This window comes from Penicillium chermesinum, assembly GCF_028974085.1.
Source record: "Penicillium chermesinum strain IBT 19713 chromosome Unknown utg000008l:1.0-1752722.0:1.0-1753981.0, whole genome shotgun sequence".
NCBI lineage: Eukaryota > Fungi > Ascomycota > Eurotiomycetes > Eurotiales > Aspergillaceae > Penicillium > Penicillium chermesinum.
Genome location: NW_026695318.1, coordinates 384,174 through 398,473, shown reverse-complemented (window position 1 = coordinate 398,473; position 14,300 = coordinate 384,174). Strand labels below are relative to the sequence as shown.

The window sequence follows — 14,300 nt, the reverse complement described above, 5'->3', positions numbered from 1 at the left end:
TTTTGTCCCGCATGTGGGCCTATTTGTTTTCTTTCAACGTTCTGCTTAGTGACCAAGGGCAACGCATGGCCCGGGTCCTTTTGATGAATTTTCGCTCCAACCGCTTGCTGGCTGATGATGGCCGTGCGATTTTGGTTCCAGGAAGAACTGATTCAGTTTCGAACTGGGATCGTGCGGATTTGCGCTTGGAATGATGCCCTAGCTCGTAATTTGTACATAGATTGCAAAGGGACTGACTGTTGAAGCTGACTTCCTTTTTTTCCCCCCTTCGTAGTATGTAGATTATTGTACTACAGATCGGACTGGCCATTTGCCTTGCGGTTTCGTTCTAGACATGCTCTCGCCTGTCTATCTTAGGGCAGCTAATCTCAAAACAATGACGGCCATTTCCCGAGTATTGGGCCGGTACGATCCTTTACTAGATTGGCCGCGCATGGACGAGAGCTACTAGTAGAGGCTACTGGCTAGCTCGCTTCCTGAAAGTATTTTATATAACTACGACTTTCAATATCCTCGGTTTCTTGAAATTCATGAGTGTTCATTAGATCTCAGGATCCTCGTAAGAGTGATCAAAATGTCCTCGTTAAAAGTTGGGTATCATAAAAAAAAAACTTTCGAGCGCATGGCAGGACCTTCCATAAATCCAGAGCTCATTTTGAAACGCGAATTGCAGATGGCCAAAGCCCGAAAATCAAGATGAACCATCCAATGCATGAAACACCTTCAGGATGAGAGCTTGCCTTCCAAGCCCCAGATCAAAACGCAAAGAATACACGAGAGATGTGATAAGTTCCCGATTTACTCCTCAGCCTCATACTGCTCCTCCTCCAGCTCGAAGAATTTCGAGACCTGCAAGCCTTCTGCTTCGGCGATGGCGGGGTCAAAGATGTAGCGCACGGGGTAATTCTTGGCCGTCTCGGCCTGGTAAGGCTCGCGATTGGCAGCAACAGGCAATAGAGGGTGAGCAGGAGTCTGGGGCTTAGATGCGGCCTCATCTACCCAGCCAGTGTACCGGGGGTAATTCTTCTCCTTGGCTTCCTGATTGAGAGGGATACGGACAGTGAGGAACCGATCTGCGGGGTAGTTGTCGCCGATGTGGGTTGCCACACGCGAGTGAGTGTACATCTCTAGAAGATCAAAGAGGGTTTCTGCTCTCTGTTAGCATTAACCAAGAAGCGGCACGGACGACGGCATGACTTGCCCATGATTTCTTCACGAGAGGTGTGCCAGAGAGCATAGTTCTCTGGCTTCTCTAGCTGCTCGCTCCGCTGATTCTCGAGACGTCCCGCAAGCTCAAGAGAGGCGAAGGCCATGGTGACGGGGACCATTTTGAGTGGAACGTAGGTGCGGTATGTGTCCAGTAGAATCAGGGACGCAGTAATGCCGTGCGCCTTCGGAACATTGAAGTGCTTGGTCAACTTGTGCATCAGCTTTTGCGGGTGGCGAGTGCGGAAATCAAACCCGGCAGCCTCAAGCATGAGTCTCTCGAGCGAAATGATGACACGGGAGCCATTATCGAAGTACTATTAGACATGGCTTAGCCAACATTACTTAAATTTTTTCGGCGCATAACAACATACCTGGTGATCGGAGGTCATATGTTCATGTGGAGGGGCATTGACGTTGAATATTGCGCAAACAATCTCACGAGACTTCTTGAGAGTGTCTTCGGTTTTGCAGGCAACAAACAGGGCAGCTGCGGCGACATCCTATATCGAGTCAGAAAAGCCACAAACAAAACGGTGGGGATAGTACCTTCAGAAAGTAAGTGTCGTCTCGGTGAACCAACCGGAAACGATGAAAGTAGGTGGCTGCCGTTTCAAACGTGGCAATGGGCCTGAATTAGGATCAGTATATGCCACTGTATTCAGACTTCCCTTGGTCAATCAAACCATGGATTATCAGAACATACAACTTGAGTAGCTTGCGGGTCCGGTCGATCAAGCCAACTCCGTGAAGGCGAGCATTTTCCTCACGAGTTGGATCAATTTCCAGAGCTCGAAGGCTGTTCTGAATATCCTGTTCAGTCAGGTAGGCCTTGGTCGCCAGAACAAACGACGGATGCACCGCTGGAGGCGGAGGTGCAGCCAGAGGCTGCTCCTCCGAGGGAGCAGGGCGGTTGCGACCTTCCGGCAGCATCTCCTAGCCTGTCAGGAGCTTGCTTGGGCTCCCGCTAATAAATTGGCGAGCGGTATATATTTGTTTTCTCGTCCTTTTGATCCTTGAAAGTAGAGGACGCAAGCCCGGGGAGGATCTCTCGAAGAATATCCATCTTGTACGCCTCCAAACGAGGGCGGTGCCGGAGAACATTTTTCCGAGGTGTGCTAGGTGCGTCGCAATATGAGGTTGAAGAGCATGAGTGACGGAAATATTAGGTTAGGTGCGTGGAAACTCTGCCGTGATATGCGTGGAATTAGAGTCACCGTTTTGATACATCAGAAATCTTAATTTCGGGAAAATACATGGGAAAAAAAGAGTGTAAGAACTCCTTAAATACTTCGGCAAGCCCTTCAGAAATCAGCGCAATTGTATGCGCAGCGTAGCTATGAGCCGCGGCACAATTCATGGGACGCCCCGCCCAGCACGAGTGGCCTTTGCCAACTCACTCTGAGCTACATTGTCCGCATATCGTTTGTAGATCGGTAAATAATGCTCCCGCTCACTCGAAGTGTTCTTCACCGAGGCTCTGGACTCTACTGCATCTAACCATTTTCGCCATCGAGCCCAGGCCGATCCATCCTCTCCTGCACCCTCGTCAGGAATTCCCAGACCTCCCTTGTAATAGTCAAAAATCCATAGCCGGGTTGCCCACGGGGCTAACACAAGATCAGGAAGAGAGATCTGTGATCCCAAGAAGAACGGTCCCTCTGGATGAGCTTCCTTTATCCATGCCTTTAAGTGACCGAGAAACTCCTGCCTAGCTTGATCCAACCCTGGGTCCTTTGCAGCTCCTTTTTCGCTCGGCTGGAACTGCAGGAAGCGATGGAAGGAGGGGACTATTCGAGATGTCACATAGTCTATCCAGATCCGGGCTCGGGCCCGCTCATATGGGTCCTTTGGGAGAAACGCTGGACCACGGTCTGGGTAGGCCTCCTCGAGGTACTCCAAGATCACAGTGGATTCATAAAGGGGCTTTGGTGGCTCAGTTGGACAAGCCAAGGTCGGCACTAGCCCTCGAGGGTTAAGGGAGATTAGCGATTCCGGTTTGTTGTATGGGTTGACTTCGATATACTGGTATGGGATCTGCTTCTCTTCCAGTGCAAGCCACACGCGCTGAACTGCAAGCTGTCAGTCGATTGTACAAGTAGAGCATGGCAGTGCCGTACCGAATCTAGACATGGTCAGCGTCAATCTATCTTGAGGGTTCTGGAACACGAACGGACAAAACCACCCTGCATATAGCTTGAGTGGCTGCTCCGCCTGGTGTTGATCAACCAGGGATTTAGCAGCCCCAGTGGCTTCGGGATGGAGATCAGCATCGGGATGCGCAGGCATATTTGGACGGTATGCTAGGACTCGTATTTGAAGAGGTAGTAAGAGCGGGGTCGACAAGGAGTAACATATCCACCTGGGCACGTCAGAACTGGATGACATCATCTGCGTCACAACCTCGCCCTGTGAAGTTCAGGCTATATAGAAGCTATCTTAGCCACAGCCAATGTGAATCCCAATACTATGTTCAGCTTGAAGTTACAAGCTGCAGATATCCCTTGCTGAAGTTGTTCGCATTTGGGCGCGTTCTACCTATACTAGTCATAGTAGATTGGCAATCCTTCAGTAGAAAACGAAGAGAAAGAAAACAGAAATAAAAATAAAAATAACTGAACATGCAATGGTATCGCCATGAATTGAACCGGAGCCCTGCAGAAAACAGCCCTGGAGAGTCGTTTCGAAATGGCCCTCTCGAAGTGAGGCGAGAAGCCTCATCTCTATTTTTGATATTCGCCCATTTCTCGACAACAAAGTAAGATACAGAGCTGTGGATAGGGTCAAATGAAAGAGACAGACCACTAGAAGATCCAAAATAAAAAAGAATCACCCCCCATACGCCAGATGTCTCCTTTGTATGGGGATCCCGCCCACCCCCCATTTCCTCTCCGACATCACTTCAGGCTGGGTGCACCAAAAGTGACGGGACTGTACGGCCGGTTGCCAAGAGTGGCTAATGGGAGCATCCTCCCACTAGACCACCCCGGAGAGTTATTGCAAATGAGACTCGTTAATTGTCTTATAGCCCTGTCCGCCAGTCTTTCAATACCGGCATGGGGAAGTTTCCAGTCTGTAAATGCACGGTATACTTGTCGGGCTTGAGGCCATCTAGCATCAAGTCTATATATCTATGGCTCTTTCTATCATACCCCCAGCAGTCTGAATCATCGGAAGGTTTGTGGTCTGTGAGCGTGACCGCCAGGCTGAGACAAGCGACGTTTGTTGTGTTGTTTCGAAGAAGCAGGATATTTCCATCCAGCACTGTCTTGTTCAAGGCTGTCCAATCAAAGCCTCGTGCAATCGAGGGAAAACTTTGCCGCCAAAGAACAGCTCGTTCGGTTAGTTGTAGGACTGACACGAAGAAGACGCCCTCACGCTGCCGGTTCCGTTGGATTAAACTTGTGCCCCAGTTATGCCACCAGCAACCCCTGGTGAGGATTGCGAGAACCGATTGCGAATGACGCATTCATAACATTCAAGTTTACAAAAAGAGAACCTGAATTGAAAAACTCTGAAGGCCACAAGATGCCACATACGTTAACCATATCCTATGCTCCAAGGCAGCTGGATTTCCCACTCTCGGGTTCATTACGATATTCATATCTACATATCGTCTTCTAACGATAGTTGACCATCTGGCAAGATCTGAAGTAGTTCTTATCATATGACTTTTATGTGAAGCTGGAGCTGTTTCCTAATGTGGGAAATCAGAATGCTCGTCTAGGGCTCTGATGTCCAATGAGTCCAGCCATATCGCCAACGTCTATCTACTCGTCTTTGCCATATTTCCGGATCAGTTTCTGCATGATCGAAACCGCACCAGAGCGATAGCCCCCTCCAAAAATAGCATGATGGTTCAGATGGTGATACCTAGACAAAAGTCAGCCTCGAACATCAAATCCTCCCCCCCCCTCTATAAAGAGCAATACTCACAGCTCATAAAGTCGAATCCGATCCTCATACTCCTCCACCGGCTCCGTCTTGGGCACGATGCGATGGTACTGCTCGAAGAACTTGCTTCCAAAGCCCCCAAACATATGCATGATCCCCAACTCATACTCACTATGCCCATACACAGCGGACGGATCATACACCACATCTCCAACTGTCTCCTCGCGCCCCGTCCCGACAATCTTCCCCCGATCCGCATTCCCACTCCACAGATCCCCATGCACAACCACAGGCACAATGCCCTCCCCTTCCCATCTCGAAACCCCAAATGTCCATCCCCCAGTAACCGCGGCACAACCTTCTGCGCCGTCGCCTCCACCAGCTCCCTCAATCCCGCATCTCGCCCATTTCGCGTCTCCGACGTCCGCAGAATAGTCATCAGCCGCTCCTCCGCATAGAACTCCGCCCAACTGTCCCGGAACCGATTCTCCTGCTTCGTATCCCCGCAGAACGTCGGCACCGGGAATCCAAAGCGTCTCCGCCCACTCTCATCCGCAGGCGCCGGCGTGCTATGTAATTTCCCCAGCCGAGCCGCCAACGTCGTCGCGCTCGTCTCGTTGCCGGTACTCCGTCCCATTGCCCCGCTCAGATCGAGGAACTCGGTCGCTAGGAAGAAGGTGCGCGGGGAGGCCGCGTCTTCGTCGACAGCGCCCCAGGCCAGTGCGCGAGGGCAGAATCCGGGCACTGCGTCGGCAATCGCGTTGAGAGAGGCGTATTCGCCTTCGAACATTTCTTTGGCGGCGGTGCCATCCGCAGAGGTTTTTACAAAGTAGCGGCGCTCGGAAGGGCCTGCTTCAGTGGGTATTTGGGCGCGGATTGAGCCTGTGCTTGTGAAGCCTGAGCCTAGGCCGGAGGTTGAGAGGGTTACTTTAGAGGGATCGGATGGGAGGGAGAGCGCGCGGAGGATGGGCTCGGGGACTGGGGGCATGATGGGTGGTTTTTGTGTGGAATGATGATTGTTTCTTGATATAGTTTTTAGATTTGTACGCAGTAATTACTAGGAGTGCTGGAGAGGGTATAGAGGGGATATGAGCTTGACAGGTTCTGGAGAAGTATGACGTTTGATTTCTCCACTGTGATAAGGCGATAAGAACCGATCACTAGATGTTCCCCCAATAGATGGTTCGATTTTCCGTACACACTGGCCATCTAGAGGTAATCATTGAAATACTCTCGTTAAAAAAAAGGGAGAGGGAAAACAAAATCAGAATTCTAATCTCATCGCAAGTTTTACCTAGAAGGCTTATTGCACAGTTAACAACTAAACGCCGCGAAGTCTTGATCTGCATTACATCGAAGTCCCATATTTCCGCTCTTGTTCAGCCGAATTTGTTCAGAAGATGCACAGCCGTCTTGGTGCGCTCTTTGATATCCAGATCCGGGTCCTCTGCTAAGCTAGACAACCGCTCTCCGATTCCCAGGGACTTGAGCTTGATTGCCCGCTCGCGACAGCCTTCAAAATCCGTGGTATCTTCCTCGTAAATAAGGTTGATCACAAGCCACACACAGCTCACCCGTACGTCACGCGAGGGGTGATCAAAGTAGCTCTTCAGCGACCAGAGGAGATCCCCGTGGGACATCAGGACTTGGCGATGGCGCGGGGTGCCGGCAGCAATGTGAACCAGGACGGCAGTCACAGCGACGAGGATCTCGCGCGGGACCTGTATAGCCCGGCTTGACGGGTCACGGTGGGGTGGAAGCGGGATCGAACGAGGACGCAGGTTATCCGCCAGCGCGTCGAGCATGGCGTCCTGTCCGATCTTGTCGAACAGGTAGTCGATCATTTCGGCGGCTCCCGTTCCACAAATGATGTTTCGGATGAGGTCGAATGTCTGCTCTTGCACAGCAATATCATCTTGCCGGGATTGGGTACTCTGCTCAAGATTACCATGAAGAACGAGTTTGCGTTGCCGCCGAGCATCGGGGAAGAACTTGTCAAGTGTTACCTTCGAAGACGGCGTGCCGTCATCCATCTTGGTATCTCCGGCGGAATCGTTCGTGTCCTCAACCGGATTGAGGATATCGACTTGTTCGCCGGCCGAGTTGGCGCGGCCCATCGCAATCTCGGTACTCTGGTCCATTTCGTCGTCCTGACCACGGCGGGCGAGGGCGTTCACGGGATCTTGGGTCATCACCTGGTGGAGCCAGGTTGGACTCAGAGCATCAACTACCCTCATTTTGATGTCGTTTCCACTATTGTACACAACATGCTTTAAAGCCCATAATGACTCGATCCGCAGCTTGATGTTAGGCGAGTGTGCATTTTCACACAGAATTGGGATAATGTTGCTAGTAATGATTGCCTATAAAAGTGGTAAGTAAGTTAGATCATGCCATCAGATAAAAACAGAAAAAAGAAAAGAAAAGGAAGCATTTACCTCCTTCATTGGGCTGAAGTCCAGGGCTAAGTTACAAATTGCTGCAGTGGCTGCAATTTGGACATCCAGATCTGGATGCTTCAAGAGGGTAAATAGCGGTTGAGCTACTCCCCCATCAATGAGACTTGTTCGAAGCACGCTGACTGACCTAGTGAGCATACGGGCTGCCCCACATGCAGCCAAAAGAGTCGGGGTTGGGTTCCCATCCGCGGCGGAGTTCTTTGGCATAGACGTAGGATCAATGGGTGCGTCTCTGGGCCGCGGCTTGAGAGAATCAATGATGTAGGGTACCACGCCATATTCGCAGAGCGATTTCCGATATTCATCTTTGAATGGCACTAATGCGGCCAGCGCCTTAAGAATATTTTCCCGGTACCGCATCACATGGCATAGTGAAGGTGAGTATCCGGGTGGCCCGATTCGACACTCTGGGGACGTGGATTCATTAATCTGGGGGGTACTATCCCCTTCCGAGAACCACATTGGGCGCTGGCACTCGGGAACTGGGTTATAGGTTTCTTTCAGAAGCTGTGACAATCTCTTCAAGGCGTTACCCTCCACCGCGTGCCTTTGTAGCTCCTGGTCGTCCATGACTAGATTGGCTAAGACAGCGGGCGCCTCTTCCTTCAAGCGCTGCGTTGGTGTAATAAGCCCATCGCCAAAGGAGACAGGTTCATCCATTAGCTCAAAGTCCTTGTCGAGCATACGGAGGAGGATTGGAACCAGCAAGTAACTGAACATAGGGACTCGGTGCTTTTTCGCAAGACCCAGCCGGAACAATGCCGTCACAAGCCGAGCAGCCATCAAGCGGAGCATACCACTCTCTGAGCGGACCAGACATAAAAGCCAAGGAATGACCGAGTTTTCATCGTCTTCTGCGGCCGGCTGAATTGGAAACGAAGGGCTGGTGCGAGACTGGCTATGGCGTCCATGCTGGGGTGAGATGCTTCCGATCAAGGGCGGGAAGTCCGATGAGCCCGGCGACCTCGTGTTCGCAAGCGGGACAGAAGGCAAAAGCATATCCACTGGATTTGTCCCAGAGTTGCGCGGTACAGCAGACCCTGACAGATACGTTCCACCCCAAGGGCCCCTCTTTATGTCTGATGCCGCAAATCCAGGGTCTTGTTTGGGGAATACTGTCACTAAGCCCGGCGAAGAAAGGAAGTGCCCTGCCCGCCACTTTGACTGCTCGATGATTACGGTGACTGCACGGAGAATTGGCGCCAACCGCGCTGATTCCGGGGCCGGGGGAGGCATCTGACCCAAGGCACCGGGCTCCTGGACATAGTTTTCGGCACCAGGCAAAACATATCCTTGAGCAACCACGAAAGAAGCAACCTTGATAGAAAGGGCATCCAGCACCCCATTTTCCGCAAGTGTAGTTTTATGTGCTTCTTCGGTGCATAACTTACCGATCAATGCCGCAGCTAGCTCAATACAGGCCTGACTGCCATGGTTGGCGTAATCTTGCGCGATTATTCTTCTAATTGCGCCGATTGGCTCCGAGGCAAACACAAGATCGGCCAGACGTGTGTCTTGCGGGCCCTGATCTTGGCTCAGCAGCGGAATCCTGTCTGCAATTGTGTTGAGGAGTCGAAGGATAGGAAGGCGGAAAGATGGCGGGCAGTCTGGCGAAGAGAGCGTCGCAAGAAGATTTGGAAGGATATCGCTAGCGAAAATCGGGGCAAGAAAAGTTGGACCACCTGCTCGATACCATTAGCTCAAGGCTGTACGACATAGCTATTATGGTTTGCTTCGCGTGTTGCCCATGCGTAGACATACCTTGCGCTAGGCTCCCCACCACATAAATGGTTTGCAGGTAGACCTCAAGCTCATCCGAGTTCTGGTCCGTCCTCGCCGGAGCCAGGCCATCGCTGGATTCCCCCGTTGGCCCAGGCCATTGCGATGCAAGCTGTTGGGCCAGCAAAGGGACAATACCGGCCACTATATAGTGTTCTTTTCTCTGATCGTGGCCTATCAATTCGTTCTTCAGTGTTCGCAAGGCCGCAACGCGGGCGGAGGCTGTGTCCGCCTTTTGCAGTTGCAGCAGGTTTGGCGGTGCGGATGCTCGCGTCATCGTCCTCGACGACCACCTCCCGATCAAGGGAATGGCCTCGAACTGAAACTTGCTTCTGCGGAGGTGGAGTCCAGCTTGCGCAGGTAGGATGGGCACGGAATTCCAGTGGGAAGGGCCTTGGCACAGCTCGATGTCGAGATAAGGAACGATGGGTTGGAGCTGGCCGAATTCGGCCGGTTTTGAGATGGACGCGGGGAAACAAGTCGCGTGGTGCGAGTCGCCAGTGGAACCAAAAACTGTGAGCGCTCCACTCCGGATGGCGAGGGGAAATGGAGGTAAGTTTCGATTTTCTTCAGGATCTCCAACGCCCTGTACGTCCGTAACGCTTTGGATAGCTCTCTTCGATGTCTCTACTCCACTCCGCACCTGCGGGCCTCATGACCAGATTACATAACCTATTCAAGGCCTGGACCTGATGCCTTGGTGCCTTGATGTCTTCATGTAAGACTTTCAAGCTGGGCTGCAGTCTTCCACAGAAACCACCAACTGGAGGAATACCTCCCAAAATGAAATGTGTCGTTTAATCCACCGGGCCAGTCGGCCGTTTCCGAAGTAATTTGACTCGACAGTTGCCTCAATGTTTAAAAGTAATTCGCCAGAGTTGAAACGACCAATCCCTCCATAGAGACGTAGTTAGCATTGGCTCACTGCTGGCATCGCAATTTAATGGGGTTCTCCCTCATGTAAAGCCTCGGAATTCAAATGAGTCCAAGTCTAGCCCTAAGCGATCGAGGTATGTTCGCAGTAATAGTGTCAGATGTGGCCATAGCTAAGGCATAGACTGCTAGTTCGATGGGAGCAAACAGTCTTGCTGATATGGTAAGTATGTCTGGTCTAACTAGTGAGTACTATTTCCGCCTATACACCGCATTTTCAGTTTCAAGTTACAAGCCTACGATACTAGTATCTGGAGCCAGCGCTTGAATATGTCAAGTTCTAGTCCTATGACGATCTGGTCTCCAAGTACGGAGTAGTACCTGCGTAAGAGGACTACAGTACATGGCTCTTATCTAGACCGCGTTTGGTAGATAAATTCCACCTATGTGCAGTACGCAGTACGGTGCGTCAGAACTTTAAAGCATCTGGATCCAGTTCCGAAGGACTAACTCTCCCTTCAAGTTCAAGAGCCACTCGGGATATGCCCCTGGTAGATCATGGTCAAGGCTTTCGATGCCCTCGCCAAGCTTGAATCAAATGCTACATTGGGGGAAGGGATTCGAAAGCCTCCGGGGCTGAACTGTGAAATTACTGTGTACGGAATTGATACACACATACGCAGTCCCAAAGTCTGTGCATAGGTGGAGGCTCCCGGGTCATTTACCATCCAGTCATTTTGGTTGGATTGAGGGTCATGGCGCGATGCGGCATTATTCGAAGTCACAGCGGGTTCTACCGACGCATTCAACAATTGCGGGGGAAGGGGAAAGTGAAGAACGTACATGCAGTCAATAGAACCGGAAGAGCATGGGCTTTGGGCCTCACCGGTGAGGCCGAGTGCGTGGACAGATATGCTCCAGTCGACCTGTCAAATAGTAAGGGTGGGGGGTCTCGGGGCCCCTGCACGTAGTTATTGTGCATTTAAAAGGATTTCGATTTGTCTTGGCTTGTGATCACCTGCCGATTTCGAATTTCATGCATGGAGGCAGCAGCGGAAAATCGAGGGTGCAGAACCTTGCCGTTTGAGACGCCCTCTGCAACGTGTTTCACAACAATACTAGATCGGCCATTGTGAATAACATTTGGGGTCTCAATGGCGATCAAATACCAGATCTTGTTTGTACTTCCAAGAACAAGCCCCATATCCTCCTAGGGCTGGTCACGGGAGTCAGGCTCAAGATGGAATAGCGAAGATCAGTTCCACTTGATATTGATATATAGTTCTACATCTGAGATCGAGGCCAGAGGATCGAATCATCACCAGAAATATGCTCGAATCCAGTCAGAGGTCATTTGTGGGAGAAAACCCTTGTGCATAGTAGGGGCCACGGAAACTTGGGATAAAAGCCTTGCGAGGAAAACACAGCCAGTCTTCCGTGTTGCCTGCTGAAAGGATGGTGAATTCCCACACGGATAGAACGGTAGTGAACCAAGAAAAGAGCAACAGCAAGGACCCGGGGAGAAAACCTTTTAGGAAAAGATTCGACGTCTGAGCTCCACTATTGGCTACATTGGGGAGTTCGGCTGTAAATTTTTGAGTTCCCGTTCTGCGGTCGGAGACAGCGCCAAACACAGCCCTATGCGGAGTATGTAACCCCCAGTCGTACATGCATACATCCGTGTTGAGGTTAGGAGGGTTGGGAAGGACCCTACAGTAGACCAATTCGTGCCGTGTTATCCATTCTTGATTATAAGGTCATTAACAGTCAATATAACCTTGGGAGGAGGTCAAATTCGGTCCTATCCACCAAATACTGTAATGTCACGTATGGTTTTAATGAGTCATCAGATGACCCCCACCCAGCTCCGGTCCATCCTAGAACGCCACAAAACTAGGCAAACCTGCTCTGCCCAGCCCAGAAATTGGCAACGAACTTGGTATAGTGATCGCTGTGGGTCATCGTGCAAAGTGGAGGGCGGCATCCTCTTCGAGTTCCTCCATGCCCACATTGAGATACAACGCGTATCCGTATTCGCGGTAATAAATTACCTCATAGCAGAGTTTGTGCTTTTTCGGGGGTGATCTGACGATTTGGGGTCTTATTTAATATTGATCCCCCCCGTGGAGACAGGAGACACGTTGGTTTTTTGCCTGGGTTCCTTTTAGAACTTTCTGATTTTCCCAATTAGTTCCTCCCCCCCCCCAAGTATAGAAACTGCGTATACCACAAATCTACTCTCTCCTCCTTTCACAACCCACAAAACAGAACTCGGCGCCAGCACTAAAGCAGCTTAGAGAAAGCAGCTAAGAGCTATCAGCCCCGCTCTCTTCACTTTTACCCCGGGCTTTTGATCCTTACGATATTCGTGAGGATGAGGCCGTGCTTTGGCGCCTTTCTTCTCCCGGCGACACGTTGACTTGTACGCGCCCACGTGGTGCCGACTCGCGCTCTGACCGGTCCACTGCCTGCGGATTGCAGCATTCTTCCGACGACCATATTCCCCCCCTAACGTCATGTTAGCTTCGTCTCCGTCTCCTTCCTCCACAGCACTGCGCTCAGGAGCCGTGCCTCACCGTTATGAGCACTCCACTCCACAATTCAATAGTCCCAGATCCTCTCGTCTGGCCATTGAGGAGCTTCGGTCAGCCTTGAATCGACACACTGTCGATCCTGCCTCCCCTGCCTCTCCAAACCTCCGGAGGCGCGCTTCTGCGTCTACGTCTGCAACCGCAGCCGCCAGCTACAATCCGGCCCCCAGTACTCACCCGGTATCCTCGCAACACCCATCCGTCACCCCCTCCGCTATTTCCACCGCCACTCCTTTAGGCTCAATCCCCACTCCCACCACGGCCTCCGCCGCAAACCCTGCCGATCCACCATCCGCCGCTTCACCTTCCTCAATGCCCGCCCCGGACGCCTCGGGGTCCAACAAGCGCAACAGCCGGAGCGACGACCATCCTGCAGAGGCCAATTCCGCCGATCAAGGCGAGAAGGATGTTGAGACGTCGCAAACCAAGCGCCTGCGCCCCGCTCAACCGGAAGTCAAGGTTCTGCCCGAACAATACGAATTGGCCGATACGCGAGACCTGGTGCTCCTGATCTCCAGCATGCTTATGGAGCTGATCCGTTTCAACGACAAAATCCCTCTGAATCAGAGTCGGCTAACCCGCTTCCATTCCCGATCACCACCTCGGATCTCCGTGCAGGATTACCTGCAGCGCTTAACCACCCACGCCACCCTCTCGCCCCCAATCCTCCTGAGCATGGTTTTCTACATCGATCGCCTCTGCGCCCTGTACCCTGCATTTACGGTCTCGAGCTTGACGATCCACCGTTTCCTCATTGTGAGTGCGACTGTAGCCAGCAAAGGATTAAGCGACAGCTTCTGGACGAACAAGACATATGCTCGCGTTGGGGGTATCAGCATGGCGGAGTTGGCCATGCTAGAGATGGAGTTTCTATTCCGCGTTCAGTGGCGGATTGTACCTGAACCGGAGGTGTTAGTCGATTACTATCGGAGCCTTGTTGAACGATGCGACAACTTTGAAATTGCGCGCTCGTCAAGTGTTCCTACGACGAACCCTACGCCAGCCGCAACAACACCGGCGGCATAAATAGTTCCCCCGAGAACTTGTGTATCTGGGTGCGGTGCTGGCTAATTCTTTATCTCGGGCTGGCCTCGAGTGTTCGGGCTTTCTTTCTTTTTTTTTCCTTCTGGCCCTTCGTTGATTTCCACGGCTCTTCCGCTTGGGCTTCAAGCGGAGAGCTCCTAATGAACGATTATAAATGCATCTGCAAGGGCGTTATCCGGGCCCGTATCCGAGCTCGTGCCTGTGCGCAGAGCAACGAGGCGATGGCGTGGTTGTTTTTATAGCATATCGGCGGCCGGCGATTTGTTGCATGTTTCAAGCGGTTTAGAGCGGAATGGCGTTTTTGATGTCTAATGGACGAAGTACACTTTACATTTCTGACCCGTGTTCGACTAGAACCTATTGACAAAAAAAAAGACATGTCAAAATGAAAAAGCTCCCATTACAGAGTATTGAGAAGACGCACGTAGAAGTCAAGCAGATCCCGGATGACCCA

At 51.6% G+C, this 14,300-nt stretch overlaps 5 protein-coding genes across 5 annotated transcripts; 1 reads left to right on the top strand and 4 right to left on the bottom strand.

The window, feature by feature from the left end:
* Nucleotides 1-798: 798 nt before the first annotated feature.
* On the bottom strand, nt 799-2,139 carry N7468_009934 (putative cyclin; the record flags this gene model as incomplete). Its single annotated transcript, XM_058479229.1, has 5 exons — nt 799-1,148; nt 1,187-1,523; nt 1,581-1,709; nt 1,756-1,837; nt 1,913-2,139. 5 exons carry the CDS (start codon nt 2,137-2,139, stop codon nt 799-801), a joined length of 1,125 nt encoding a protein of 374 aa, XP_058325797.1.
* A 423-nt stretch (nt 2,140-2,562) lies between these two features.
* On the bottom strand, nt 2,563-3,495 carry N7468_009933 (uncharacterized protein; the record flags this gene model as incomplete). Its single annotated transcript, XM_058479228.1, has 3 exons — nt 2,563-3,278; nt 3,327-3,331; nt 3,380-3,495. The coding sequence occupies 3 exons, from the start codon at nt 3,493-3,495 to the stop codon at nt 2,563-2,565; spliced, it is 837 nt and encodes a 278-aa protein (XP_058325796.1).
* A 1,481-nt stretch (nt 3,496-4,976) lies between these two features.
* Nucleotides 4,977-6,088, bottom strand: N7468_009932 (putative fructosamine-3-kinase; the record flags this gene model as incomplete). The annotated part of the gene is made up of 3 exons (XM_058479227.1): nt 4,977-5,079; nt 5,143-5,364; nt 5,448-6,088. 3 exons carry the CDS (start codon nt 6,086-6,088, stop codon nt 4,977-4,979), a joined length of 966 nt encoding a protein of 321 aa, XP_058325795.1.
* Nucleotides 6,089-6,479: 391 nt separating this feature from the next.
* N7468_009931 (armadillo repeat protein) lies at nt 6,480-9,615 on the bottom strand (the record flags this gene model as incomplete). The annotated part of the gene is made up of 3 exons (XM_058479226.1): nt 6,480-7,463; nt 7,539-9,241; nt 9,321-9,615. The coding sequence occupies 3 exons, from the start codon at nt 9,613-9,615 to the stop codon at nt 6,480-6,482; spliced, it is 2,982 nt and encodes a 993-aa protein (XP_058325794.1).
* A 3,112-nt stretch (nt 9,616-12,727) lies between these two features.
* phoB (regulatory cyclin phoB) lies at nt 12,728-13,828 on the top strand (the record flags this gene model as incomplete). The annotated part of the gene is made up of 1 exon (XM_058479225.1): nt 12,728-13,828. The coding sequence occupies one exon, from the start codon at nt 12,728-12,730 to the stop codon at nt 13,826-13,828; it is 1,101 nt and encodes a 366-aa protein (XP_058325793.1).
* Nucleotides 13,829-14,300: the final 472 nt, after the last annotated feature.